The sequence below is a fragment of the Rhinopithecus roxellana genome, chromosome 20, assembly GCF_007565055.1.
Source record: "Rhinopithecus roxellana isolate Shanxi Qingling chromosome 20, ASM756505v1, whole genome shotgun sequence".
In the NCBI taxonomy this organism is placed as follows: domain Eukaryota; kingdom Metazoa; phylum Chordata; class Mammalia; order Primates; family Cercopithecidae; genus Rhinopithecus; species Rhinopithecus roxellana.
Genome location: NC_044568.1, coordinates 41,813,230 through 41,840,866, shown reverse-complemented (window position 1 = coordinate 41,840,866; position 27,637 = coordinate 41,813,230). Strand labels below are relative to the sequence as shown.

The 27,637-nt window shown below is 53.0% G+C and overlaps 2 protein-coding genes across 21 annotated transcripts in view; both read left to right on the top strand.

The window, feature by feature from the left end:
* Positions 1-2,865, top strand: part of ADGRG1 (adhesion G protein-coupled receptor G1) — a 43,702-nt gene extending 40,837 nt beyond the window's left edge. For 13 of the 20 annotated variants that reach the window (XM_010365493.2, XM_030925511.1, XM_010365492.1 and 10 more), the window contains one exon: positions 1,303-2,865. In XM_010365493.2, coding sequence (XP_010363795.1) covers positions 1,303-1,433 — 131 coding nt within the window. In that variant the 3' untranslated portion in view covers positions 1,434-2,865. The remainder of the gene's footprint in view (positions 1-1,302) is intronic. The other 7 variants (XM_030925501.1, XM_030925502.1, XM_030925496.1 and 4 more) reach the window with 1 other exon arrangement.
* Positions 2,866-5,919: 3,054 nt separating this feature from the next.
* ADGRG3 (adhesion G protein-coupled receptor G3) lies at positions 5,920-27,637 on the top strand. Its single transcript, XM_010365496.2, has 12 exons — positions 5,920-6,140; positions 11,008-11,161; positions 14,016-14,154; positions 15,997-16,143; positions 17,008-17,142; positions 17,646-17,685; positions 18,068-18,168; positions 18,307-18,419; positions 22,172-22,452; positions 22,630-22,723; positions 23,854-24,137; positions 26,588-27,637. The coding sequence occupies exons 1-12, from the start codon at positions 6,083-6,085 to the stop codon at positions 26,695-26,697; spliced, it is 1,656 nt and encodes a 551-aa protein (XP_010363798.2). The 5' UTR covers positions 5,920-6,082; the 3' UTR covers positions 26,698-27,637.

The window sequence follows — 27,637 nt, the reverse complement described above, 5'->3', positions numbered from 1 at the left end:
AGGCCCTGTGCTAAGCCACAGGGCTATGGCTGAGCTGGTTGGGTGTGGACCCTGTTCTCATAGAGCTCAGCTCTAGTGGGGAAGACTGAGCGTCAGCGGACAAGCATGTAGCCATCAAAGGTGGTCCCAGATAGTAGGGATGTCGTCGTGAGGACATGCTGCACAGAGCCTGGACTGGGGTGGGGGACCCCCTAAGAAGGGTGGCCAGGGAGGCCTCTCTGGATAGGAGATGTGTGAAGACAAGAGAAGGATCTCGCCATGGAGAGATGGGGGGCCTCCCTACTCCAGGTGTGGCCCACGACCAGCAGCAGCAGCATTGTTGGGAGCTTGTTGGAAATGCGGCCTCTGGGCCATCCAGACCCTGCTGCATCAGAATCTGCATTTTCATAAATGCCTATGGGGTCATGTGCACATGACAGACTCAGGAGCCCTGGTCTAGGGGAAGGAAGCTCCAGGCAGAGGGAGAGGCAAGAGCAAAGATCCTGAAGTTGGAACCAGTTGTGTGTAGGGACAGTGAGGGAGAGCGTGGCCAGAGGGCAGCAGGTCAGGGACGGAGGGGTGGGATCCCAGGGGGGGGTTGTGAGGGCCCTGGCTTGATGCCAACAGGGTCCCTTCCTGTTCTTATATCTATGTGTGTACATTCAGGTGCACACACAGGCATGTACACCCCTCTGTTCCTGGCCGTGCAGAATGGGAGGGGGTTTATGGCCAGGCCCAGGGGCTCACATGGGGTACAAGGCCAGCCTCCCATACAGGGTCACCCTAGAATGGGAGCTGGGAGTTGGTGGTGGGGAGATGTTACCAAAATTTTGGTTATTTAACATTCAAGCCTTCTTTCCTGCCTGTGAGATGAGGGGACTCAGGATTGTAAGTGAGGCGCGTACATTCACACAGACATTCACTGAGCTGTGAATACATCATAGTGCGGTTAATTTGGGGGGTGCAAAATCACACAGTGCTTAAGTGGGTGGGCTCCAGAGCCTGTTCACCACGATTTGAGCCCCGGCTCAGCCACATCCCCTTAGCTGGGCCTCCTGGGCCTCAGTTTGTTTAAAAAAGAGAATAGTGATGAATAGGACAGGCCTGCAGGAAGCTTGTGACAGTGAGAGGCCACACGGGGACTTAGCGTGGTGCCTGGCTCATAGGAGGTGCTCGCTGGGTCCCATGGGTGTCCGACAGCACGTGCTGGGCAAACACTGGTGGGGAGGTGGGGCAGACCCGAGTCACAGTGGCTGGGGAGGGAGGAGGACGGGTGGGGCAGGGCTCCCCCACCTGCTGACCCTGTGCTCTCGCTGCCCACAGGCTTCCTCATCTTCCTCTGGTACTGGTCCATGCGGCTACAGGCCCGGGGTGGCCCCTCCCCTCTGAAGAGCAACTCAGACAGCGCCAGGCTCCCCATCAGCACGGGCAGCACCTCATCCAGCCGCATCTAGGCCTCCAGCCCACCTGCCCGTGTGAGGAAGCACAGATGCGGCCTCACTGCACACTGAGTGTGGCCCCTGAGCCAGGCCCAGCCCCAGGCCAGTCAGCCAGACACTTGGGAAGGCCCAACGACCATGGAGAGATGGGCTGTTGCTGTGGTGGATGGACTGGGCTTTTGAATTGGCCTTGGGGACTACTCGGCTCTCACTCAGCTCCCACAGGGCTCAGAAGCGCACCGCCATGCTGGCTAGGGGACTGTCCTCACATCTGTCCTAACCCGGGTGGAGGCCTGGTCTCTCCTTACAACCCCTGGGTCCAGCCCTTGTTGCTGGGGGGCCAGGCCTTGGATCTTGAGGGTCTGGCACATCCTTAATCCTGTGCCCCTGCCTAGGACAGAAACGGCTCCAGTTGCTCTGTCTCTCGTGGTCACCCTGAGGGTGCTCTGCATCCTCTGTCATTTTAACCTCAGGTAGCACCCAGGGCGAATGGGGCCCAGGACAGAACTTCAGGGCCAGAGCCCTGGCGGAGGAGAGGCCCTTTGCCAGGAGCACAGCAGCAGCTCGCCTACCTCTGAGCCTAGGCCCCCTCCCGCCCTTAGACTCCCAGTCCTCCATCTTCCCTGGGGTCTCCTCCTCTCCTAGGGCCTCCTTGCTCCTTCATTCACAGCTTGGGGTCCCCGATTCCAATGCTATGTTTCGGGGAGTGGTTTCTAGGCGCTGCCTGGTGTCTGCTGTAAATGTTTGTCTACTGCACAAGCCTTGGCCTGCCCCTGACCCAGGCTCAGTACCAATGCCTGGGCTGGGCTAGGTCCCTCTGTCCATCTGGGCCTTTGTATGAGCTTCATTGCCCTTGCTCACCCTGACCAAGCACATGCCTGAGAGGGGCCCTCAGCCTCTTCTGAAGCCCTCTTGTGGCAAGAACTGTGGACCATGCCAGTCCCATCTGGTTTCCATCCCAGCACTCCAAGGACTGAGACTGACCTCCTCTGGTGACACTGGCCTAGAGCCTGACACTCCTAAGGGATCCTCTCCAAGTCCCTGCAAATAGCTCCAGGCACCCTCAGTCACCCATCATGGTTAATTCTGTCCAGCAAACACACACGGGTTGATCGCTGGCCTGTGCTACGTGTAGGGACACAGATGACCGACCTGGAACTCCCCCTGCCAACCCTCAGTCTGGTATGTGAGGCATGCATGAAGCAAGAGCTCCTGGAGCTACAGGCACGGGGACAGGGAGCCATCATTCCTGGCTGGGAATCCTGGAAGACTTCCTGCAGGAGTCAGCGTTTAATCTTGACCTTAAAGATGGGAAGGATGTTCTTTTTACGTACCAATTCTTTTGTCTTTTGATATTGAAAAGAAGTACGTGTTCATTGTAGAGAATTTGGAAACTGTAGAGAGAATTGAGAAAAATAAAAATCAGCTGTTGTTATCACCTGGCAAACTGGCGTAAGCATTTTGGGTCATTTCCTTCTGAGCTTTATACCAAGTTTCTATTAAAAGAGTCATTGATGCAAATGCCTTGAGGCCAATCAGGAAACATGAAAGAGAGAAGAGGGCTGTGTGTGAAAAATAAAAATAAAAAAAATAAAAAATCGACTGCTGAAAACCAGGGCAAAGGGGAAGATAAATGTCAACTTGGTGTCTGTGCTGGGGAGGCAATGGAGAGTGGTGGGGTCTGTAGTGAACTGGAGACTCCCAACCCTGTGCTGAGGGGGTGGCTGCTCATCAGCTCCAGCTGGTCACTGCATTGCAGGGATGAGGGCCCATGTAGCCAGATCGCCTGCCTTTTATGAGAAATGGGAAATCCAGATTGTGGTTTGAAATCCCCTGATTTTGGCGAATCCAAAACATTATCTGGCCAAAGAGATTACAGTCAAAAGCTGCCTGGTCCTGGGATTTGTGCAATCAGTTTACTGACCACTCTGCAGCAGGTGGGCTACAAGAATGAAATCACCGGACTTCTCTCCCATCCCTGCCTTTAACCTTGTTCCACCAAATCAATCTCTCCTCCCCCTCCTAAGGCCCAGGTTAGGCAGATCACACAGGTTCCCATCTTCCCTGTGGTGAGGGCAGTTGCAATGAATTATTGTCACCATGTTCAGTGCAGCCAAAGTCCTCCCCAAGGCCCACAGCCCACTCTCTTCCTTCTGCAGGCTCCACCCTCCTCCCCTGGCCACTCTGGGGGTATGTCCAGCAGGGAAGAGGCTCAGGGTCTTGGATTGGACAGGGTGGGTGTGAGGCAGCCGGGCCTAGACTGGCAGTGTCCTCTGAGGGGCATGAATGTGGGATTTTGGGACCTGCAGGCACCAAGAATCCCTGTGCCCTGTGGCTCTCCCAACCCTCCCTCCACTCGCTCCACTGACCTCTGTCTCCACCTTTCTGCAGGTGGTCGGGGGGCTCCTCTTATGCCCCCAGTTCCAAAGGACAGAGGCCAAACCTTCCCAAGCCTCCCCTACCCCAGTGTCTGGATTGGGCAGCACAGGGGGATCAGAGCCAGCTTCCTCCTTACAGGCCTCTAGGTCTCCATGAGGGTGTCTCTCAGAGCCCCATGGCTGGGCTAGGTCCTGGGGCAGGGGTTGAGGCAACTCCCCCCATCCTCCAGAAGGGAGGGAAAAGACCCAGCCCCCTTCTTCTGCAATTCTCCCGCTTCTCATAGGCCCTGGACGGGGCACCAACAGCTCCGTGCTGATCCTTTCACCCTGATGGTTCTTATCATGCACTTTCCTGGCCTGTGGGGCTTTGGACAGCGGGACTGCCCTTTCTGCCAGCACGTGGCCAGGCCTGCGTCTGGAAACGTCCCTTTAACTTGGGAAATGGATTGGAATAGCCGAGGGCTGAATGCTGGCTGGGTCTGGCTGGAGGACTTGAGGCCCCACCCACTGGAGCCATTGGGAGAAGCTGGGGCAGGAGGTGGCAGGAAGGGACACTATTGTTTTGTTGGCCCTGGGATTGGGGGGGTCTCAGGGTTCTATGAGTGGCTCCAGGCTAGTCCCTGGTCCCCATGGGGCCTTTCAGGGAAGGGGCCATAGGAAAAGGTGGCCCTCCTTCCAGCCCTGCCTGACCTTCCCCTGCCCTCCCCCCAGGTGCCCTGAGCCTGCATTCCCAAGTGGGCTGGGTGCTCAGAGTTCCACTCTGCTCAGCCCCAGGCCCTTCTTCATGCGCTGGTACCTGCGAGCGTCTCTGAGGTCCCAGGCGCCAGGATGGCCCAGCACATCCAAGTCCACTGCCCCAACTCACCCTCACCTGCAGCTGGAAGGGAGGTCCGCAGGTCTTCCCGGAGAAGGCTGGCTGGGTGTGGAGCAGTGGCAGGCCCAGTCATTTATCTGCCTTTGCAGCCCTCCCTGCAGGGGAATGTTTTGGGGCTCAGGAAGCCCTGGACTCTGACCTGCTGCTCCATGCTGAATTCCCACCTGCTCCCACCCCGTGAGTGATCCTGACATCCCCTCCCTACCCCTTCCCAGACCCAAAGGGCTCAGCAGGAGACACTGAGAGGGAGGAAGGGGAAATGGAGGCCAGCGGGGGCTGAGTGGCTCCCCAGTTCGATCCCAAGGCTAAGTAGGGCTAGTGCCAGCCCCGTGGGCCAGAGGGGGATGCCAGCAACCACACACCTTGGCGGGCTGCCCTTCACCTTCCAATCTCCAAGTGGCCATGACCTCATCCACAGTGCATCCGTGGGGCCTCCAGAGTTGAAGCCCGAGTGACTGGAGCCCCAATTCCTTTAGGCTGAAGCCCAGACGTGTTTGCCACCCGCCCCCACACCCGATCAGTGACCAGCTGGGGTGTGAAGACAACAATTTCACAGCTCTGATGATCAGAGGCGATGTCATGGCCACATCCACTGGCTGAGTGGCTCTGCCTGCGTTATCCGTGAGTTCATCACACACCTCCAAAGGCTCAGGGTGACAGACAGTGCATGCAAGCTCACCCAGCCAGGAAGTGGCCAGGATGGATGTCAGCCCAGACCTGACCAGCCCCTGGGGCTGCACTCCTGTCTTCCCGCTCCCCTGCCTGTGGGACCGTCCTGTTATCCAGGCTGGTGGGGGAGGCTCAGGCCACAGGGTCAGCTCCTGCTCTCCTCCCACGCCTTCCAGCCTGGTTCAAGCCACAGGCTCCATCCGGGTCTTTGTCTTCATGCCCAGAGCCAGGCTCTGTGTCCAGCTTCTTGCAGGTCTCATCAAACCCTGACACAGCCTTAGGAGGCAGCCCCATTGCCATCTTCACTTTACAGAGGAGGAAACTGAGGCTCAGAGAGGCTCCCAGCTTGTGAGAGGAGGGGTCTGAGTACGTGCGTCTGACTCCAAAGCCTGTGCTCATCACAGTTCCCAGGGATCTGCTCTGAGCCAGGCCTCTGTGGCCACCCAGCCTCTAGCCCCATAGATCCACCCCAGTGGGGCCCTGGGGCACATACCTGGGTGGGCTCAGCAGCTCCCTCTGCAGATGGAACCAGGGTGCGGTGCGACTGGGAGCACTACCCAGTTCCCCACGATCACCTTTCACAACCCAACCGATGGGGCCATTGAGCAGGAAGGGTGAGAAAGAGGAGACAGGAAGCCAGAGCGGTGGGGCTGCAGGGTGGGGGCAGGCCAGCTCGGCAGAGCCTGGGGCCAGACGGCCAGACAGCTGCAGGGCTCTGGAGGTGTGGGCAAGGCTGACCAACGATGGTGACGCCCAGGGGCCTGGGGTCCCTGCTCCTGCTTCTCCTGCTGCTGACCTCAGGTGAGTGGCTGGCTCCTCATCCCCTCCTGCCATGCTGGGCCAACGCTGTCCTGCTGAGGGAGGGATCCAGGGACAGACACAGGGACTAGAGAGGGTGAGGAGTTGGGATGTCTGAGACGTGTCCTCCGAGACCCCCCGTGGCCACCTCAGCACCTCCTCTAGCCCTGTCCCTTTGAGTCAGTCCTGTCCTTCCACTAAACTTTGCTCAGGACTGGTCTGAGGTTCCCTTTGTTGCTCCAAAGTGCCCTGGAGATAGGAGAGGTCGGAGGGTGCTCCCTGACTCCCCGACCTGGGCTGTGTCTCCCTGACGGGCCTGGCTCTGGGACAAGGGTCGGCCCTGGGCAGGCAATTCTCCAACTGGCTTGTGGGATCCTGGGGACAGTATTCAGACACTCTAGAAGCTGAGGCCAGGAAAGTCTGTCACCTCGTTCTTCTGGCCCTCTCCTCCTGTACATGTCACCCTACACTGGAGTCTCCCTCTCCCAGTCTCAGCCACGACCCCTTGGTCCTCAGTAGCCTGAGCCAGGATCCACACTCCTCCCCGTCACTCTCCTGTCTCACACACAAACACGTGGTGCGTCTCCAGAGGCCGTGGAAGTGCCCAGGCCTTGCCTTTACTGGCCTCTCTCTCAGGAAAGCTGTTCCCCCTACCCCTTGCCCACCTAGCCGGTTCCATTTACCCTTCTTGGCCTCTGTGGTGTCTTAGCAACCCTCTCAGACAGAGGGAGGTGCTTCCCCTGTTAGTGCTCCCTCCTCAGTACTCCTGTCTCGGGGCCTTGTGGGCCGCTCTCGTTTTGCTCCCGACTCAGTGAGGGGCCTGCCTGTCCATCTCCCTGTGTGTCCAGCGTGTGGTCGCATGACTTTGGCCACACAGATCAACTGCTTTGGGCTTCGAAGAACCGTCTTCTCTTCAATCATTGGGAGATTCAGTGGAGTGAATCAGTCCCTGGCTCAAAAAAGGGTGGGAGATGGTAGCACTGTCCTCCTAGTGGCCCCGGGAGGTCCTGGTACAGAACAGGCCACCGGGCAGCCCTTGATGGATGGATGAACAGAGCCACCGATGGCAGCTGTGACCAGGGCTCGTGGGTGTCCTCAGGCCCCAGTTGTCATCGCTGGTTGGGTCTTCAAGGCTCCTCCAGGTGATGCTGTCTCCCCCATGGTGATGTGGGTGCTCTGATTGGGGCAGAACAGCAGCCATTTGATCGAGCGAGGAGCTTTGAGAGGTCTACACACAGGAAGGTGTACATACTTCCTGTGTGGACAGTGATGTGTTAGTCTCCATTCATCCATTTGCCCATTCATTCATTCATTCATTCAGGAAGCAGCGATGGTGCCCTCTGCTCCTGCTGGTACCACGTGGCCCCTGCCCTCAAAAGGCTGACAGTCTGCAGCAGTGACACAGTGTGGTGGGGACTCACATGTAAGACCCAGCTGTTAGGACTGAGCAGGGTGGATGCAATGGAGGGGCTGGCATGAAGGGACACATGACAAAGGTGCGGGCAGAGCACGGGGAGCAAGGAGGGTGGTCGCTGGGCAGGCTGACACCTAAGGCGGCCTTCAGCACCGTGAGGTCTAAAGGGCCCAGGAGGGAGTGGCTCCCTGGGCTTCTGGAGCCAGACTGTGGCTGCAGGAGGGAAATGGCGGTGGTTTGCTCGTGGTGAGCCAGCAAGGGCTGAAGGAGCCATGCAGGGTGGGGGTGAATGTCCACCCTGCCCTCCTCCAGCCCACACCCCATTTGCTGACCCCCAAATGAGGCAGTCCATGGAGGCCAAGCTCTGGAGCACAGAAGGTCCGGCGAGTAGGCGAGCGTTATCCCACCCACAGGCCTAACACAGCGTCTCCTTGTCTACATGAAATGCTTGCAGTGTCTTCAAAGAATAAACACAGAAAAGATATTTAATGATCCTGTCTGTGTAGGGTGCTTGCCAAGAGCTTCACTTACATGCCTGAACTGAAATTCATGGCAATCCAGGAGGGAGTCTCTGATGTCACCCACCAGGGGGCTGCCTGCAGCTGCGCTCATTCATGACAGCAGGGCTGGGATGGCAGAGGATGGCAGAGGATGGCACCTGCCCTCAAGCTGACGATGTTCTCTCCCATCCTCTTCCTTCCCCTCCCATTCCCTCCTCCCCTCTCCTCTCTTCTTCCCTCTCCCTGTTTCTGTCTTCCTCCTCCTCTCCCTCTTCTCCCCTTTATTTAAAAAGCAAACATGGATCATATTACATGCATGCCCAGCTATCATTTTCATTTCCTATTAAACAATGCATCATAAATATCTTTGTAAACAGAAATTTACAGTTCCTTTATAAGCTATCTAAAACAAATGATCACATAGAGTCCATTATTACAAAATCCACTCTAAAATGTTATTTTTTTACTCTGCTGTTACTCTTTATTCAGCCATTATTTTTATCACGTATTTGTTTGTCTTAATGATTAAAAATGAACAGTTTTTTTTTAAATGTGACAGTAATACTGGACATGATTTTTTAAAAATCAAAAAGCAGAGAGGGAAATAAAAAATGGAAAGCAAGTGAGCTCCTGCTTGCCTCACCCCCCAGCACCACCCATTGCAGACGGAGCTCTCCTAACAGTCCCTGGGGGGCAATCCGAAAAGTGACGACACAGAGCCAAGACCCACTTCCCGTCCTCAACGGGAGAAGGATACAACAAAGCAATTCAGAGTAAAAGACATATAAGTGGCCACAAATATACAGGTAGATGCTCAAACTCCTTAAATGAAAATAAGATTCAGTGTCATCTCTCAGACTGGCAAAAATTCAAAAGTTTAGTAAACTATAGAATAATAGGCATGTGGGCATGTGGATAAATGATCACTCTTACCCACTTTGAGTGAGAGTATAAATAGGTACACCATTTTCTGGAGGGAAATTCAATAATACCCGGCAGTTTTTTAAAGCACATACAGAAAGTCCTATAATAGGACTTTTGTTGTTGGTTTTTTTTTTTTTTTTTTTTGAGACAGAGTCTCTCTTTGTCGTCCAAGCTGGAGTGCAGTGGTGCGATCTCGGCTCACTGCAACCTCCACCTCCCAGGTTGAGGCAATTCTTCTGCCCCAGCCTTCTGAATAGCTGAGATTAGAGGCGTCCCCACCACGTCCAGCTAATTTTTGTATGGTTAGTAGGGCTTCCCCATGTTGGCCAGGCTGGCTGGTCTCAAACTCCTGACCTCATGATTTGCCCGCCTCCGCCTCCCAAAGTGCTGGGATTACAGGCGTGAGTCACCGCAGCCAGCCTTCCTGGCAGTGTTTTAAAGCACATACAGTTAGGTACAGAAAGTCCTATGATAGGAATGTTTTCTATGAGTTCTCAACACAAGCTGAAAGATGCACACTCAAGAATTTTTATGGCAGATTGTGAAAAACAATGTCCACCAAGAGGGGACCGGTTAAAAAAAGTGTTACAATGCCCATGTAATGGAGTAGTTTGCAACTATATAAAGAATGAGGTGGAAAGTTCTTCAAGATATATTGCTAGTCCAAGCATGGTGGCTCATGCCTATAAATTCCAGCACTTTAGGAGGCCAGGATGAGCGGATCGCTTGAGCCTAGGGGTTTGAGATCAGCCTGGGCAACACAGCAAAACTCTGTCTCTACAAAAAATAAAAATAAACAACATTAAAAAATGAAAAACTAGCCAGGCATGGTGGCATGTGCCTGTAGTCCCAGCTACTTGGGAGGCTGAGGTTGGAGGATCAATTGAGCCTGGGAGGTCTAGACTGCAGTGAGCTATGATCATGCTATTGCACTCCAGCCTGGATGACAGAGCAAGACTCTGTTTCAAAAGAAAAAAAGAGATTTATTGTTAAGTGACCTTATTTGTGTAAATTTTAAAAATGATGTATTGGCAGGGCGTGGTGGCTCACACCTGTAATCCCAGCACTTTGAGCAGCCAAGGCAGGAGGATCACTTAAGGCTGGGAGTTTGAGACCAGCCTGGGCAACATAGTGAACATAGTGAGAACCCTCTCTAATCAATTAAAACATTTTTAGTTAAAAAAAGATGTACTTATAAATACTTGCATATGCATACCTTCTGCAAAATTTCTAGAAGGCTGTGCAATAAACCATTAAAGGTGGTAAACTCTTTGAACACCTACAATGAGCTATGTCCTTTATCTCCAATCCTTCCCAAAACTGGCAAGGAATGTATTATTAGCTCCATTTTGCTGGCAAAAGATTGAGCCTCAGAGAGTTTAAGTTGCCTCAGGACATACAGCTAGTAGATGACCCAAACCTTCCACTTCCTGCCCTGTGTTAGGTGAAAGGGAACTGAACTAAAATTCACAAAAGCTGGTCTTTAGTCCTGGAGCAGCCTCCAACTACCTAGTAACCTGTCTCAAGTCATTTTGCTCCAGGGACCTTGGTTTGGTGTATTTTCTACCTGTCCCAGGAAGTAGCTGTGAGGGTTGTAGTGTGAATGTGGGAGAATGAGGCAAACCAAGACAAGATACATCCAAGAGTTTGACCAGGAGGCCACAGTCACAAGGGCTTTGGAAGATCTGATGTGGAATAACTGAAAAGCCAGGCAGACTCCGTGGAGGAAGGGGTAAAGGAGTAATAGCACAAACATATTAAACCTTGTATTGACAAAGCCATGTGCCAAGCCTTTTGTACATGCTTTTTCCAAAGCATCCTACCAGCCCTGGGAGATGGGGTATTTGCTTTTACCTTGGAAACAGCCCCAGAGACGGTCTGCATCCTGCTCAAGTGCACCATTGGTGTGATGTATGGAGCTGGAATTCCAGCCCAACCACCAGACTCTGGAGCCTCAGCTCCTTTCCCTGCTCCTCGTCCTTGTTGCCCATCTTCGTCCAGCCCATTCAAACTCTCTGCATTCCTTCCTTAGGTCAGGAAAAGCCCACTGAACTGCCAAGAAACACCTGCCTGGGGAGCAACAACATAGACAAGTACGACATCCTCAACTTGAATGACAAGGCTTCGTGCTTCACCAAGTGCAGGCAGTGGGGCAGCGACTCCTGCAATGTGGAAAACTTGCAGAGGTGAGGTGGCCCCCTGAGCTGAAAGGGGAATTTGAAGCTGCTAGGAGGGGGCCTATCAGGAAGGGATGGGGCCATCTGACCCCATGGCCCCAGAAAATGTTGCTGCCGTCTGACCCTTCCACCTTGTTTGACACTGCAGTCCCCCTGACCCAACACCTCCATTCTGGCAGCTGGGGTCCCTACTGATCTAGGGGATTTCGAGATGAATCCACTCCTATCCTGGCCCTTGGGAGTCGTGGAAGGACAGACACAGACCCAAATAATGATGACTCCAGAGTGTATACAGAAGGGCAGACAAGGTGCCAGGTTAGCCTGGAGGAGGGAAGTTGGCCAAGGCTTCACAGAGGAGGAAACCTGGAAAGGGCTTTGAAGGGTGCATAGGAGTTTTCCAGTTGGATCTAAGCAATGGTGGGGATACAGGCAACAGAACTTGAGAGTAATGGGGAAAAACTACAATGCTTTGAACTGTAACAATGTAAACTGCGTGGGGATGGAAGAGACAATGGGCACATGCGATGGGTGGGAGATAGGACTGGAAATAAAAGCAGAGACTAAGGTGTGAAGGGTTGTGTAAGCTATACCAATGGCAGGGGTGTGGCAGGGCAATGACATATTTTAAGCACAGGTAGAGTATAGTCAGCTCTGCATTTTGGAAAGATTGCTCAGGCTTCAGGGACGGCTACAGGGGTGGTGATGCAGGAAGACATGACCAGGGCTCTGGGTGGGAGTGAGGGCCAAGCCAGCACCACCAGCAGCAATTGGCATTGTGTACTTGGAAAGGAGAGATGGAATGGGGAGATGATATGATGTAAACTCAATAAGACAAGAGACTGGTTAGATGTGGGGGTGAGGGAGATGAAGGGGTTTAAAACACAACATCTTTAGGAGACATCTCCAAAAATATCTCTGCCTCTCTTTCCTTCTCCCACTCCTAATCAAAGTTGCCCATAACTCTTCTGGGATACCTAGAAAAGCATGTGGCTTGTATTAGTACTTAATGAATATGTGTTAAAGGAATGAGTAAAATCCCTGTGCTCTCAGGCTTGGTGTTAGGACAGCCATCTCATTGGATCATGTTATTTCGGTGGCTGAAAATGCTTCCATTCCCACCTGCAGCTGATCCAGTAGCTTCTTAGCACCCTAGAGCTGTTCAGAGGCTCCTCTTTGTGCTGCCAAGGTATATACCCAAAAGAATTTAAAACAAGTCTCCAAACAAAAGCTCATACATAGGACAGGCACGGCGGCTCACGCATGTAATCCTAGCACTTTGGGAGGCTGAGGGGAGCAGATCACTTGAGGTCAGGAGTTTGAGACCAGCCTGGCCAACATGGTGAAACCCTGTCTCTACTGAAAATACAACAAAATTAGCCAGGTATGGTGGCAGACGCCTGTAATCCCAGCTACTCGGGAGGCTGAGGTAAAAGAATTGCTTGAACCCAGGAGGTGAAGACTGCAGTGACCCGAGATCTCTCCACTGCATTCCAGCCTGGGCAACAGAGTGAGAGACTCCATCTCAAAAAAAAAAAAAAAAAGAAGAAGAAGAAGAAAGAAGAAGAAGAGGAGGAGGAGGAAGAGGAGGAGGAGGAGGAGGAAGAAGAAGAAGAAGAAGAAGAAGAAGAAGAAGAAGAAGAAGAAGAAGAAGAAGAAGCAGCAGCAGCAGCAGCAGCAGCAGCAGCTTGTACATAAATATTTGTAGCAGCACTTTTTCACAGTAGCCAAAAAAAAAAAAAAAAAAAAAAAAAAAAGAGAGAGGAAAATACCCAAATGTCCCTCAATGGATGAAGGCATAATCAAAATGTGATCTCCCCATACAATGAAATAGTATTCATCCATAAAAAGAAATAAAATACATGGGCCAGGCATGGTGGCTCATGCCCAAAGTCATCCCAGTACTTTGGGAGGCTGAGGCAGGAAGATCACTTGAGGACAGGAGTTCAAGACCAGCCTGGGCAACAGAGTGAGACACCAACCCTACTAAAAATAATTTAAAAAAAGAAATAGGGCCAGGTGCAGTGGTTCACGCCTGTAATTCCAGCACTTTGGGTAGCCGAGGTGGGCGGATTGCTTGAGGTCAGGAGCTCGAGACCAGTCTGGCCAACATGGTGAAACCCCATGTTTCTCTACTAAAAATACAAAAAATTAGCTAGGTATGGTGGCTCATGCCTGTAATCCCAGCTACTTGGGAGGCTGATGCAGCAGAATCACTTGAACCCGGGAGGCGGAGTTTGCAGTGAGCTAAGATTGCGCCACTGCACTCCAGCCTAGGTGACACAGTGTGACTTCATCTCAAAAATAAAATGGAATACTGATACATGCTACAACACAGATGAACCCTGAAAACATTATGCTGAGTGAAACAAGTCAGAAACAAAAGGCTACATGTGGTATGATTCCATTTGCGTGAGCTATCTGGAATAGGCAAACTCAGAGACAGAAAGCAGATGAGTGATCGCAGAGGCCGGGGGAAGGGGGAAGGGAGAGCTTCATGGGTATGCGTTTCCTTTGGGGTGATAAAATGTTCTGGAACTAGATAGTGTGACGGTTGCACAACATTGTGACTTACTTAATGTCATTGAATTGGACACTTTAAAATGGTTAAAATCGTAAATTTTACGCTATGTGCACTTTACCACATGCACAAAAAAAGACAAACACATACAATACTCAGAGGGATGCCTGGTGGGAATCCTGCAGGAGCAGCCTGGACGGCCCCCAAGCCACTTTCCTTCCTCCTGCCCTGATCCCAGGGTTTTTACTTTGAGAGTTTGGGTCAGCCCTCTCACCCCAAGAGCCTGACGAGTGAGTAACTCAGCCTGCAGGATCTTACCCTCCCCACATTCCTGGCCCTTTGCAGATACTGGCTAAACTTCGAGGCCCATCTGGTGAAGGAAGGTTTGACGGAGAAGGTGAACATGCCTTTCTTGAAGGCTTTGGTCCAGAACCTCAGCACCAACACCGCAGAAGACCTCTACTTCTCTCTGAAGCCCTCTCAGGTGAGGAGTTCCCCAGCCCTCTTGGCTGGTTCAGACCCTCTTTTTCTTGGACATATATTTCAAAACTCTCAGAAAGTTATATCCTGTGATTGGTGCTCATTAGGGCTTGTCTCTCCCCCACATCCCAGTTGGCAGAGCTGTGTCTGTAAAATGAGCTCTAAGTCTCCTCCAAGCCTAAAATTTCCTTGAGCTCTTCTACTGAGGGAACATATTTGAAATTAGGTAAAGGGTTCAATGGACAGACTCTGGGTTTACGCTGGTCTGGATTCAAATCCCAGCTCTGCTCTTGACCAGCCATTGCGATCATGGGCAAATTACTTTTCTGAGCTTTGGTTTCCCTGCCTGTAAAAAGATGAAGGTATTGCCCACTTTCAAGATTCCCATGGCCAGGTGCAGTGGTGCACACCTGCAATTTGAGGAGGCCGAGGTAGGAGGACGGCTTGAGGCCAAGAGTTCTAGACCATCCCGGGCAACACAGTGAGAGTCCATCTCTACAAAAACAAAACGAAACACAAAACAAACAAAAGATGAATGAGAGGAGCAAATGAGATAATGCACAGGGAATGCTTGGGATAGCGAGGGCTCAGAAGGTCTCCTGCCTTCCAGAAGAAATGGATGTGGTGGTGGAACTTCAGGCTGCAAGGTAAGTTGGTTAGCATTGAGGTACCTTTAGGTTTGTCTGGAGAAAGGGAAATGGAAGATAGATTCTTTCTCAACCCTTTATTATGTCACTCAAGCAGCTGAGCCCTCTGCATGGGTTATGCACTGGCCCCAGAAATCACCCACATGTCCTTTCGATGAGGGTCTGGACTGGGAAGGAGAAAGTTGGGGCCTTCAGCTCCAACCATAAACCCCCTGTGCCAGTATGCATGGGGTGCTTCTGAGGCAAGCCCTGGGTGGGTCAGGCTGTAGCCCTTAGTGGAACAGGGAGCTCAGAGAATGAATGAAACATGCTTTGCGGGTGGGCACAGTGGCTCACGCCTGTAATACTAGCATTTCGGGATGCTGAGGCGGACGGATCACCTGAGGTCAGGAGTTCGAAACCAGCCTGGCCAACATGCTGAAACCTTGTCTCTACTAAAAATACAAAATTAGCTGGGCATGGTGGTGCATGCCTGTGATCCCAGCAACTTGGAAGGCTGAGGCAGGAGAATCGCTTGAACCTGGGAGGCGGAGGTTGCACTGAGCTGAGATAGTGCCATTGCACCACTGCACTCCAGCCTGCGCAACAAGAATGAGACTCCATCTTAAAAAAAAAAAAAAAAAAACATGCTTTGCAATGACCACTGAAATGTATTTCAATATTTTGACGATTATTTGCTTTTTAAAAAAGGTATTGTTGTTGGGCAGGCAGGATTTCACATTCAGAGTAAATGTGTGTGTCCTCCCTCTCTGCCCTTGTTCTCTCGCTTCCTGAACTTCCTTCCTGACAGTTTTATTCTTTCCGTTTATTCCTGAGTCAGAAGTCAGACACTATCACAATCAAGCCTTGTGTAAACATTGGGACCGTTAGGGCTCTGGCCAAAAGCACACGCCCTCCAGCCGTCCTCATACTTGCACATTCAGCTTGCCCAGGCGTCAGGTGCCCAAACAGGCACAAGCTTAGCTCTACTCTCTGTATTGGGAAAACCGAGGCTCCACAAGGGCTATAACTTGTTTAGGGACGCACAGCCTGTGACGAGCAGAGCTTGCACTGTGTCCCAGGCGTCCTGCTTCTCAGAGCTGACAGTCCCAGGTGCTGCCCCCTACCCAGTGTGCCTGTTTCCCCTCCCAGCTGGGGGAGTGGCAGGACTTGTGTTGGGGGCTGGGTACCGATGGGAGCTGCTGTGTCTGTGGTTGTAGATTCCGAGGCAGGTGATGAAGGATGAGGACAAGCCTCCTGACAGAGTGCGACTTCCCAAGAGCTTTTTTCGATCCCTGCCAGGCAACAGGTCTGAGGTCCGCTTGGCCGTCACCATTCTGGACATCGGTTCAGGGACTCTCTTCAAGGTGAGGACTCAGGGAAGCTCCAAGGTTAAGTGCTAGGTCCTCTGGGGGCCCCATGCCACAGCTTGCTATCACTGGAGTCTGCTGAGGGATCCGATGGGGACGGAGCAGGTAGTGAGCCTCTTAGTGTTTCCAACGCAGCCCGTGGTCATCCCAGACCCCTGTCGCTAGAGTCTATGGCCTTCAGACTCACACTGGTCACAGGCTCTCAGATGTTTGACCCCCACACATCAGTGCCCTTTGGCTCGTCTGTGTATCCTGATGGTGTTCATGTGCCCTGTGTGTCCTCATGCGTGCACAAACATGCGTGTCTTTTTCTATTCCTGTGCACGCACAATCCCATGTGCTCAACTGTGATCATATCCACACAAGCAAGTGTACCCATGCCCTTGCACATGTGTGTACCAGGTATGTGCACCCAGAGGTGTGCATCCACTCCTGTGCAGACACGGGTACCCCTGAGGGCTGGTGTGCTCCCCCCACCAGCCCCCTTTCTACCGAATACACACTCACGCTAAGACCCTCAGGGGCACGCTGTCCTCCCCGCTGACTTCCATTTCTTGGCTGATCTTAGCCCCGTGCTCCCTCTAGTTAAGAGGGCAGAGGAACTCTGGAGGCCAGCAATGGAAAGCTGTCACGTGCACAGCTTTGCGGCCAGGCGACCTGCTTGGCCCAGCCCAAGCAGGAGACCACTGGGAGCAGCAGGGAGGAGGCTGCCCATGACTCCTTAGCTCCCTGGTCCCCTGTTCTCGAACTCTGCCCTCCAAGCAAAGGCCATGGGTTCCTGGAGGCTCCTAGGAACTCCAGCCTGGGTAGGTTGGGATGGCCCCTTCTGCAGCCTAGCCTCCCCGATCTCCCCTTTCACAGGGCCCCCAACTCGGCCTGGGAGATGGCAGCGGTGTGTTGAATAATCACCTGGTGGGCTTGAGTGTGGGACAAATGCGTGTCACCAAGCTGGCTGAGCCTCTGGAGATTGTCTTCTCCCACCAGCATCCACCCCCTGTGAGTCCCCTGCCCAGGCCTGGCAGTCACTGCAGGGCAGACAGGCGGGTGGGCACACCTGGGCCTATGGGCCCTGCATGGGACACCACACATCTGTCCCCTACCCTTCCACAGTCACCCAGGAGGAGCCATTAGGACCATACACATAATTGGGTCCAAGGCCACACACCATAGAGGCACACATGAGGACTTGGCAAGCCCACATGCATACCCACAGCATTCCACATCCTCCACACCCATGCTCCCCTGACACGCACACATGCATGCAGACAGGCAAACCCTCCCGCCCACAGCCCCATACCACAGTCACGCCTGTCACACGCCGGCCCAGGGCTCATCAAATGATGCACTTAATTTTTCTGTGTGGCCCATGGGCGTGAACCTTGCCTTCTACCGAATGCACACTCACGCTAGGCCTCGGGGTAACACACTGTCCTCCGGCTTCCCCTGCCCTCCCCCAGCCTTCCCTTTTCCTCTCTCCCGACTTCCACTCTTCGTTTCAGAACATGACCCTCACCTGTGTATTCTGGGATGTGACTAAAGGTAGGGCCTGGAGGACCTTCTCTGGGGTAAGACAGGAAAGGAGGGTATGGGCTGCATTGTGGGGCGGGGCAGGTTCCACTGGTCGAGTCCCTCTCCTGTCTTCCTCTCCCTTCCCCTCCCCTCCTCTCCTCCCTTCCCCTCCCCTTCCCCTCCCTTCCCTATATTCCCTTCCCCCCAGTTCCCCTCCCCTCCCCTCCCCACTCTCCTGCCCTCCCCACTCTTCACCCCTCCCCTCCCCACTCTCCTCCCCTCCCCTCCCTATATTCCCTTCCCCTCTGTTCCCCTCCCCTCTATGCTCCCCTCCCCTCCCCTCTATGCTCCCCTCCCCTCCCCTCCCCTCCCTATATTCCCTTTCCCTCTGTTCCCCTGGCCTCCTCTCCAGGGCCCACTGGAGACTGGGCTTCTGAGGGCTGCTCCACGGAGGTCGTGCCTGAGGGGACCATGTGCTGCTGTGACCACCTGACCTTTTTCGCCCTGCTCCTGGTAACAGCCCCCTCCACTCTGATCCCAGCCATCCCAGGGGCTTCCAGCTCCTGCCCAGGGGAGGGGCTGCCTGGTGGTCTTGGGGTATATGAACCTGGCCTCCAACTGATGTAGTCCTGGTTTCGGGATCACCCACAGAGACCCACCTTGGACCAGTCCACGGTGCACATCCTCACACGCATCTCCCAGGCAGGCTGTGGGGTCTCCATGATCTTCCTGGCCTTCACCACTATTCTTTATGCTGTCCTGAGGTGAGTGATCCCCACCTCCCCACCATGTCTCTCTCCCACCCTCAAGGGAGGCAGCAGGGCAGGGTGGGAAGCACTCAGGTTGTGCAGCTTCTGACTGATGTTCTCTCCACACATTAGTATCTTCATCCCAAAATAGGGTTGGGGGTTGAAATGTGTCAGAGCTATTTCAGGAGCAAGTGGCAGAAACTCAACTCAAATTGGCTTAAACATAATAGGGAATGTGCGGTTCACATAACTGAGAATAGCAAATAGCAAATAGGGTTCATGTAATTGAAAAACCCAAGGTGCATGGACTTCAGGCAGGGTTCAATCAAGGGGGGGTCAAAAGAGGTCCCCAGGACTTGATGTCCTTCTGCCTCTCACAGCTTTGCTCACCCCTTGACAGTCACATCGGGCAGCCTCACCACCCTCAGGGGCCCTGGCTGCCTCAGGATTACATCATAGGTCCTTAGCTGCTTAGGCAGAAATAAAAGAGATCTCCTCTTTCCAAGTATTCTAAGATGAATCCCAGGATTAAGAAGGGTTTAAAAATTTTTCTTTTACTTTGAGATAAAACAGAAAGCTGCAAAAATAGTGCAAAGAGTCCTGTGGTTCCTTCTCCCAGATTCCCCCTATGGATACATCCTAGACAATTATAGTTCAATATCAAAACCAGTAGCTGGTGGTACAGTACTGTTGCCTAGAACATAGACTTTGCTCAGTTTTCACAATTTTTTATGCACATTCATGTGTGTGTCTATGTGTGTGTGTGTGTGTGTGTGTGTGCAGGACATATCATTCGCTGAGCCCAGTCCAAAATGAAAATATAGAAGGCCGGGTGCAGTGGCTCATGCCTGTAATCCCAGCATTTTGGGAGGCCAAGGCAGGCGGATGACCTGAGGTCAGGAGTTCAAGACCAGCCTTGCCAACATAGTGAAACCCTGTCTGTACTGAAAATACAAAATAATGAGCTGGGCATGGTGGTGGCACATGCCTGTAATCCCAGGTACTCAGGAGGCTGAGGCAAGAGAATTGCTTAAACCCAGGAGGTGGAGGTTGCAGTGAGCCGAGATCCACTGTACTCCAGCCTGGGCAACAAGTGCAAAACTCTGTCAGAAAGAAAGAAAGAAAGAGAGAAAGAGAGAGAGAGAGAGAGACAGAGAGAGAGAAGGAAGGAAGGAAGGAAAGAGAGAGAAAGGAAGGAAGGAAGGAAGGAAGGAAGGAAGGAAGGAAGGAAGGAAGGAAGGAAGGAAGGAAGGAAAGAAGGAAGGAAGGAAGGAAAGAAGAAAGGAAAGAGAGAAAGAAAGGAAGGAAGGAAGGAAGGAAAGGAGGGGGGGAAAGAAAGAAAAGAAAAAGAAAAAGAAAAAGAAAATATATGGCCCCTTATTCAAAAATTTTCAAGAATGTCAAGATGGTGACAGTAGAACATGAAGTCCTTCTGTGTATGGGGCCCTACACAGGTCATGTGCTCATGAAACTGGCCCTGTGTGAGCATGTGTCTGCGTGTCTGCGTGCATCAGCCTATGCAGTTTTATCCCGTGTATACACCAGAGTTGAGTCTTACTGGTCTAACTTGGACCACGTGCCCATGCCTGCGTGGGTCACTGTGGTCAAGGGCTGGAATACACAGATTGGCCGGCCAGGCCACGTGCCTACTTTTGGGTTTGAGTTAACAAAGAACCCCTGGCCCCTGACCTATGTTGTGCTTGAGAGTGGGGACAGGCATTCCTCAGAGAAACCTGGGGCTGTGTCCAGAAGATGGGGGAGTGAGTGCAGGACAGGCACAAACAGCAGAGAGCACTGCAGCCTCTCTTGCCTGGGCCCAGGCCATGGCTGAGGGACCTACAGGACCTGCCAGCTTGAAGGAGCCTAGGGGAGCTGCCAGTTCCCCAGCTTGTCCTGTCCTCCAGCCTCCTGGGGGTGCCTGGGAGTGACCTGAAGCAGCCCTTGGGTCTCCTGTCCCCGCATCCAGGGCCGTCCCACTGCCCTCTCCATGTGCCTCTGTGTCAGCATTTGGCCCCGGGCTGCAGCCCCCACTAGGCCCACCCACTCCATCACAGACCAACCCATGAGTGTAAGTGGTGCCCCCATCCCCACCCTCCAAGCCCTGGCCTAGGACATGGTCCCGGTCCCCAACAAGCCGAGTGTGACTTGCCAGCTGGCCATGTTGCTGGACCCTGTGAGCGGGGCTTGGAGCGCCAGGAGGAATTGCCACCAGCTCCTCAGGGTGGGGCCTGGCATCTCAGGTGAGGTGGACATGATCCCAGATGCTCCTCCAGGAAGCCCCCGGCTCCCCTCCCTCGACTGAGAGCCCTTTTGGATCTGGTGTGCTAAGAATTCTAAGTGGGAGCTCCAGAGAGAGGGAGGTGAGCCTGGTGAGTCACTGGGCAGGGAGTCTGGAGCCCAGGGTTGGAGCCCCTGCCCTGCTCTGTGACCCTGTAAGACTCCTCCTATCCCTCTCTGAGCCTCACTCTCCTACTGCATTTTTGGCTTCATGCACCCACCCCCCTGTCCATCTACTTCACCAGTGAATCCATGGCCCCTCCAGTGTTAGGCCTGAAGTTCACAGCATGGGAGAGACCCGAGGAGGGAGAGAATGGGGAGTTACACTCTGCTCCTGGGAAACGTCCAAATCAGCTCAGGCTAAGGGGCATTCAGAGATGGCCTCCCCAGAAGGAAACATCCAAGGGGCGTTTGAAAGGCAGAAGAACAGGAGTCAGGCAATTAAGGTGGGAAGAGCTGGGGAGCAGGGAAAGGCATTGAGAGCAGTGGGAAGAGCATGGGCAGAGTCTGGGAGGTGTGAAAAATCAGCATGCATTCAGGAAACTGCGAGTTACACGGTTTGGCTAATGCAACTGTTACTGGATAGTGCCGCGAAGTTCTGGGCTCTTGGTGCCCCGAGCAAAGAGTTGGATGAGACACACAGAGAGAGCCAAGCAAAGCAGCGAAAGTGTATTCCATGCAGTATTCCATTCTCAGACGGGGAGAGTGGGCTGGCCTCTGCGAAATGAGATCAGCCTCATCTTGGTGTAGTTGGGTCATTCCAGGTGTTTTTTTCTTCTCTTCCCAAGGCTGCCTAATCTCTAGCCAGTGTCTGGCTTTTGACTGATAGGTGTGTGTTGTTCAGTTACTTTGGGCCTTTGTGCACTTGTGCATCACCTCTATCCCATAATTTTAAGTACATGCATGATATGCAGCCCATATGCATGAACCTTAAGTAGCTAATTATCATACAGGGTTATGTGAAAGATACTTTTTCTCTCTAATGCAAATGCCCATCTCTGAAGAGCTGCCCCTTACTGGTTTGGTCTGGCTCTTCCTGGCCATGGGGTCCCTTTTTTATATCACTTTTGTCTTGCCTGCTGAACCTCTGCTTTTCATCTTGCTTCTTGTTCACCAGCCCCATTCACCTTGCTTCTATTCTCTGCTTTTACTTATTCTGCCCTTTATCCAACTTTTAATTCCCTTTGCTATTCTCCTGCCTCATTTTCCAGCCTCATTTTCCCTATTATCCTGCCTCACATCGATCATTTTCCCTATTACCAACCTCACATCATGAGGTTGGTAGGATCCAGAACCCACAGGGCCCCACGGGCCATGAGAGGCTCCTGGACTTGAACCTCAGGACATTTTCACTCTGTCTGCTGGCAGGGGCAGAAGCTGGCAGTGGGGGTGGAGAGCCATGGGCTGTTTGGGGTGGACAGGCCTGGATGCCTCATGAGAGCTCCCCATGGGAGCTGTGGCCCCTTGGGGCCTCTTATTTCTCTCCCCAGGCTTTCCCGGCAGAGGTTCAAGTCAGAAGATGCCCCAAAGATCCACGTGGCCCTGGGTGGCAGCCTGTTCCTCCTGAATCTGGCCTTCTTGGTCAATGTGGGGAGTGGCTCAAAGGGGTCTGATGCTGCCTGCTGGGCCCGGGGGGCTGTCTTCCACTACTTCCTGCTCTGTGCCTTCACCTGGATGGGCCTGGAAGCCTTCCACCTCTACCTGCTCGCCGTCAGGGTCTTCAACACCTACTTCGGGCACTACTTCCTGAAGCTGAGCCTGGTGGGCTGGGGTAGGTGCTGCCTGGGTGGACAGAATAAACAGCTGACCCCGAGGGTGCAGAGGGAAATAGCATTGGGGAGAGAGAGGAGGGGGTCCCAGAGCTGGAGGGATGGCCATCTGGAAGGGATGTGGAGGAGGACGTGCCAGTAAGCCCCAGTGATGCCATGCCGCTTCCCCTTGTGCCCAGGCCTGCCTGCCCTGATCGTCATCGGCACTGGGAGTGCCAACAGCTATGGCCTCTACACCATCCGCGACAGGGAGAACCGCACCTCTCTGGAGCTGTGAGTGGCGGCTGTGGAAGCAGGGGCGATGCCACATATCGGGGCTGGAGAGAGGTGGGGAGATGAGGGATTTCTAGGAAAATCTAGACCAAATGTGTCAAGACCGGAAGAATCCTCAGCTCCAGCTAGCTCATGGCACAGAGAAGTAAACTGAAGCCTAGAGAGAGAGGAAGTGAAATGAGAGAGGGGCCTGAGAAAGGAGAGGGAGAACTGGACCAGGAGGCAGGATGCCTTACTTGAGCCTGGGCCAACACGAGCCCACACGGCACCTTGAGGCAAAGTAAAGGTCACCCTGTCCACATGCTGGGTGTGCAGCCTGGAGAGTGGACGGTGTGTTGGATTTCAGTCCCCACCTGCTGCCCAGCCAGGTGTCCTTGTTCAGGCCACCACCTGCCCAGTGATTCCCAGTAGCCCTGGGTCTAGTCAGGGCTCTGCCCTGTCTGCTGTGTGTGTGACCTTGGCAGGCCCGATCTCTCCCAGGGCCTCAGTCTCCTCATCTGCACCATGGGGGAACTGATCAACATGCTCTTTGAGGCCCTTTGCCCCTGCAGTGCAGGGGGCAGTGGAACTGAGTTCAGTTTCTAGACTCCCACCTTGGGATCCTTGGGGCACTCACCATTGGGCCCATGGCTCTCTGCTAAAAGGAGCTGGTAAGGCCTTAGACCTGTCCCCAGGGCCTCAAAAGCAGGGGCCCCAGGAGCTGGGGAGGTCACAAAGGTGCAGGCAGTGGGTCAGGTGGGGACTGCAGTGAACTGGCAGTCACAAGCCCATCTAATTAGTGGCCAGTTACTATCCTTCAGGAGGGCATCCACAGAGCTGCTAGGTGTATGATTTTATAGGAGAAACAGAAATCTAGGTATTTATTCCAAAGCTTCTGATTTTAAAGGCAGCCACTAATTCAGTTTTTTCACAATGTAATATGGGGCAAATGAAACATGTCTTTGAGGTCATTTTCGCATTAAAGAGACTGGAGTCTGGTGATGGACCCTCACACAGCGGGAGAGTCAAGGATTGATGGGTGGAAATGGGAGAGGCACCTACAGAGACAGAAAAGCTCAGCCAGGGGACTTCCTGGGCTTGCTGGCCAGAGGTACCACTCCCAGTCCCACCACAGCTGTCCCCTCCTCCAGATGCTGGTTCCGTGAAGGGACAGCCATGTACGCCCTCTATATCACCGTCCACGGCTATTTTCTCATCACCTTCCTCTTTGGCATGGTGGTCCTGGCCCTGGTGGCCTGGAAGATCTTCACCCTATCTGGCGCGACAGCGGTCAAGGAGCGGGGACAGAACCGGAAGAAGGTGCTCACCATCCTGGGCCTCTCGAGCCTGGTGGGTGTGACATGGGGGTTGGCCATCTTCACCCCATTGGGCCTCTCCACCGTCTACATCTTTGCACTTTTCAACTCCTTGCAAGGTGAGGCCCCTGCACCAGGGAGGTGATGGGCTGTGTTGTCTGTCGCAGGAGGTATTGGGAGGTAGGGAAGAGGGTGGTTTGCAAAACACAGGACTCTGGTCAGGCTAGCTCAAGTCAAGGATGTTGATTTCAAATATTCAGAGCAATGATCCAGGGCAGCAAAGTTTGGCTGCTGTATTAGTCCGTTTGTGTTACTATAATACGAAGGAATACTGGAGACTGGGTAATTTGTAAAGAAAATGGGGTTAATTGGCTCATGGTTCCACAGGCTGTAGACAAAGCACAACACCAGTATCTGCTCCTGGTGAGGCCTCAGGAAGCTTCCAATCATGGTGGAAAGTAAAGGGGAGCCAGCATATCACATGGCGAGAGTGGGAGCAAGGGAGTGGGGAGGCGCCATGCTGTTTTAAATGAGATCTCGCACGAACTCCGAGCAAGCACTCACTCATCACCAAGGAGATGGTGCTAAGCATCATGATGGTGATACGGATTCATGAGGATCCACCCCCATGATCCAATCCCTTCCCACCAGGCCCCACCTCCAACACTGGGAATCACATTTCAACATGAGATTTGGAGGGAACGAACATCCCAGACATATCAGCTGCCTTCATGGGAGCTGCTACCAGGATCAGAAAAAGCCACCCAAACCAAAGCAGATACGTTCTCCATCGTTTTCCTGGAGCTGTGGAGTCTCTCACCTAGTGTCTGTGGAAATTCCTTCATTCTCTCTCCACTCACCCTTTACTACCTATGGCCCCAAATGGTTACCCAACATGGCCACCATAACCCTACCTGACCTTGCAAGTTGGGTGTCCATCATGCATCTCTGGTCCAATCAGCAGTGACCAGAAGGGCAGAATCATGTGATCTGATGTCCACATGACATGGACGGGATCTCCAGAGATCTATAGAGGTAGGAAGGAAATGCTTGCTACATTTGTTACCGGCCCCCACAGGGCCCTTCCTCTGAGATCCCAGCAAAGGGGTAAGAGCAGTGCATGGGTTAGGGTTTGTATGTGCTCTCTTTGCTCCTTACATCCACAGCTCAGAGAGGCATCACAGCCTGACTGTGTGTGAGAGAAACAGCCAAGACAGGAGTGACGAGACTCAGCCTGTTCAGAGGAGTCACTAGAAACCCAGGCATCCTAGATGCAGCGGATACAAGCCCCCAAGACCAGGGCTGGCTCCCAGTGCCCCATGAAACTGTGTGGCTTAGTGGCTGGGGCCAGGCAAGCCCTGGGTCCAAATCCTAGCCCCATCCATGACCCAGCAAGTCACTTGGCTCCTCCCATCCTCATTCATCTTGAAATTGGGATAATCCCATACTTATTTTACCAGATGTTTGTTTGTTTGTTTGTTTTTGAGATGGAGTCTTACTCTGTCGCCTAGGCTGGAGTGCAGTGGCATGATCTCAGCTCACTGCAACCTCCACCTCCTGGGTTCAAGCAATTCTCCTGTTTCAGCCTCCTGAGTAGCTGGAACTACAGGTGCATGCCACCATGACCAGCTCCTTTTTGTGTTTTTAGTAGAAATGGGGTTTCGCCAATTTGGTCAGGCTGGTCTCAAACTCCTGACCTCAGGTGATCTACCTGCCTCAGCCTCCGAAAGTGCTGGGACTACAGGCGTGAGCCACTGTGCCTGGCCTGCCAGATTTCAAAATGAACAATGACAATGAATATGTGGGAACCACTAGGTCTTCAATATGTGGGAACTATATTAATTATCACAGAAATTATGACTGTAAGGCCATCTGAGGCTGTCTCCAGATGGAGAATCATGAATCCACGGCTGAAGAATCCCAGGGGTTGATGGTTGGGGAGAAATGCACGTTGAAACTATAGCTGACCTCGTTATTCTTTCAGAGGTTACCTTCATAGGTAAGCCTGCATACTTCACTCTACTAAGTTTCCATTGGGTCTGGGTTATTCTGTTACCTTCTCTCTTCCTCTCCAATACAACAGAGCCCTTGGTATACTTGAATTGCCCATTGAATTCTTCTCAACATTTGTCATGTATATAGTGTTTCAGTTACAGATTTCCTTGAAACAGAGTTTTTCTAAGTCATGTTCTATACTTACTATCATTTCTTGCACCCAACACTTTCCCTTTTCCTCTTGCTAGAGTGCCTCCCATAATAATCCTTTATTGAGGGAGTGATGGTTGTTTTGCATGTCTGAAAATTCCTCTATTTTGCTCTTTCTTTTCTGTAACAGGCATATGTAGATATTTTATTTGAAGGTCTCTGTTTTTCATTTCCAAGATCTCTATTTGGTTCTTTTTTATTTCATTTTTGAAATGGTTATGAAATGGTTGCATTTTTGCCCGACTTTCCCAGAAGTTCTTGAGTGGTTACGGTGGGTCTCCTCCCTCTCAGCAGCCACCAGCCCAGGCTGCCCCACTCCCTGGCACCCCTTTCCAGGCTCACTGAGGCCTCTCCTCCCTGACAGGTGTCTTCATCTGCTGCTGGTTCACCATCCTCTACCTCCCAAGTCAGAGCACCACAGTCTCCTCCTCTACTGCACGACTGGACCAGGCCCACTCCGCATCTCAAGAATAGGAAAGCACGTCCCTGCAATCTGGACTTAGCTCTGGCTCGCTGTGTGACCTTGGGCAGCTCTGTGCCTCCCTCTGGGCCAGTTTCCTTCTCTGTACAATATGGCTGGGGAGGGAGAGGATGGGACCACGTTTGACCACGTGGCTTCAGAGATCCCCTCCAGATCCAACTGTAGGTTCAAGAGTCCACATAAGCAGGTTTGCAGGGCTCCAAAGTTCCTATAGTCCTGAGACCCCCTGCCTGCAAAAAGTGACAGTCACCTCCATGCCCTACCCTCATTGCAAAGCCCTCACCCACATTCTGGTCTCAGCAAGAGAGAAGAGTCTGTTGCTGGCGTAGCCCTGGAAGGAGCCCCCAGCCTCTCCCCTCTTCCTTATCACTGGCCTCCCACAACTACCCCTATGGCTGCTTGTAACCTTGAGGGGCATTCAGGAGGCCAGCATTCCCTCAGGCATTGGGGGTTTATTTTGGGGGGTGGGAGTTGATCCTCCCACCCAGTCTGCCCCTGGTCTCTGCCCATCCCATCAGAGCCCACCCTCCTGGAAGAGACCCCAGTGTTCAGGGTGCTGGCAGCCCTGCAGGTGTTCAGGGACACTGCATTTCAAAGAACCACTGAATGGGTGAGCTACCTTGGGCAAACCCCCCACTCCCGACTCTGACTGCCACATACGTAGGTGGCCCAACCTCTGACCTGCTGTCATCATAGAGGTAGAAAGCAAACGATCTGGGGCTCAGCACACCTGGGGGTGCTCCCACTCATTCACTGTGTGGGGCCGAGGGATGAGGGTGGGGTTGAGGGCTCCCTGAGCAGAGACTGGGCATTGCCACTAGAACCTGAGCTCCTAGAGAACAAGGACCTGGGTGGCCTCGCTCACTGTTCCAGCCCAGGCCGAGCACAGGGCCTGGCTCATGGCAAGCCTTGAATAAATATTTGTTGGCTGAA

Coding starts and splice junctions, on each gene's coding strand:
- ADGRG3 (XM_010365496.2), top strand. CDS start 6,083: ATGGTGACGCCCAGGGGCCTGGGGTCCCTGCTCCTGCTTCTCCTGCTG. Junction 6,141..11,007: donor TCTCCTGCTGCTGACCTCAG/GTGAGTGGCTGG, acceptor TTCCTTCCTTAG/GTCAGGAAAAGCCCACTGAA. Junction 24,138..26,587: donor ACTTTTCAACTCCTTGCAAG/GTGAGGCCCCTG, acceptor CCTCCCTGACAG/GTGTCTTCATCTGCTGCTGG.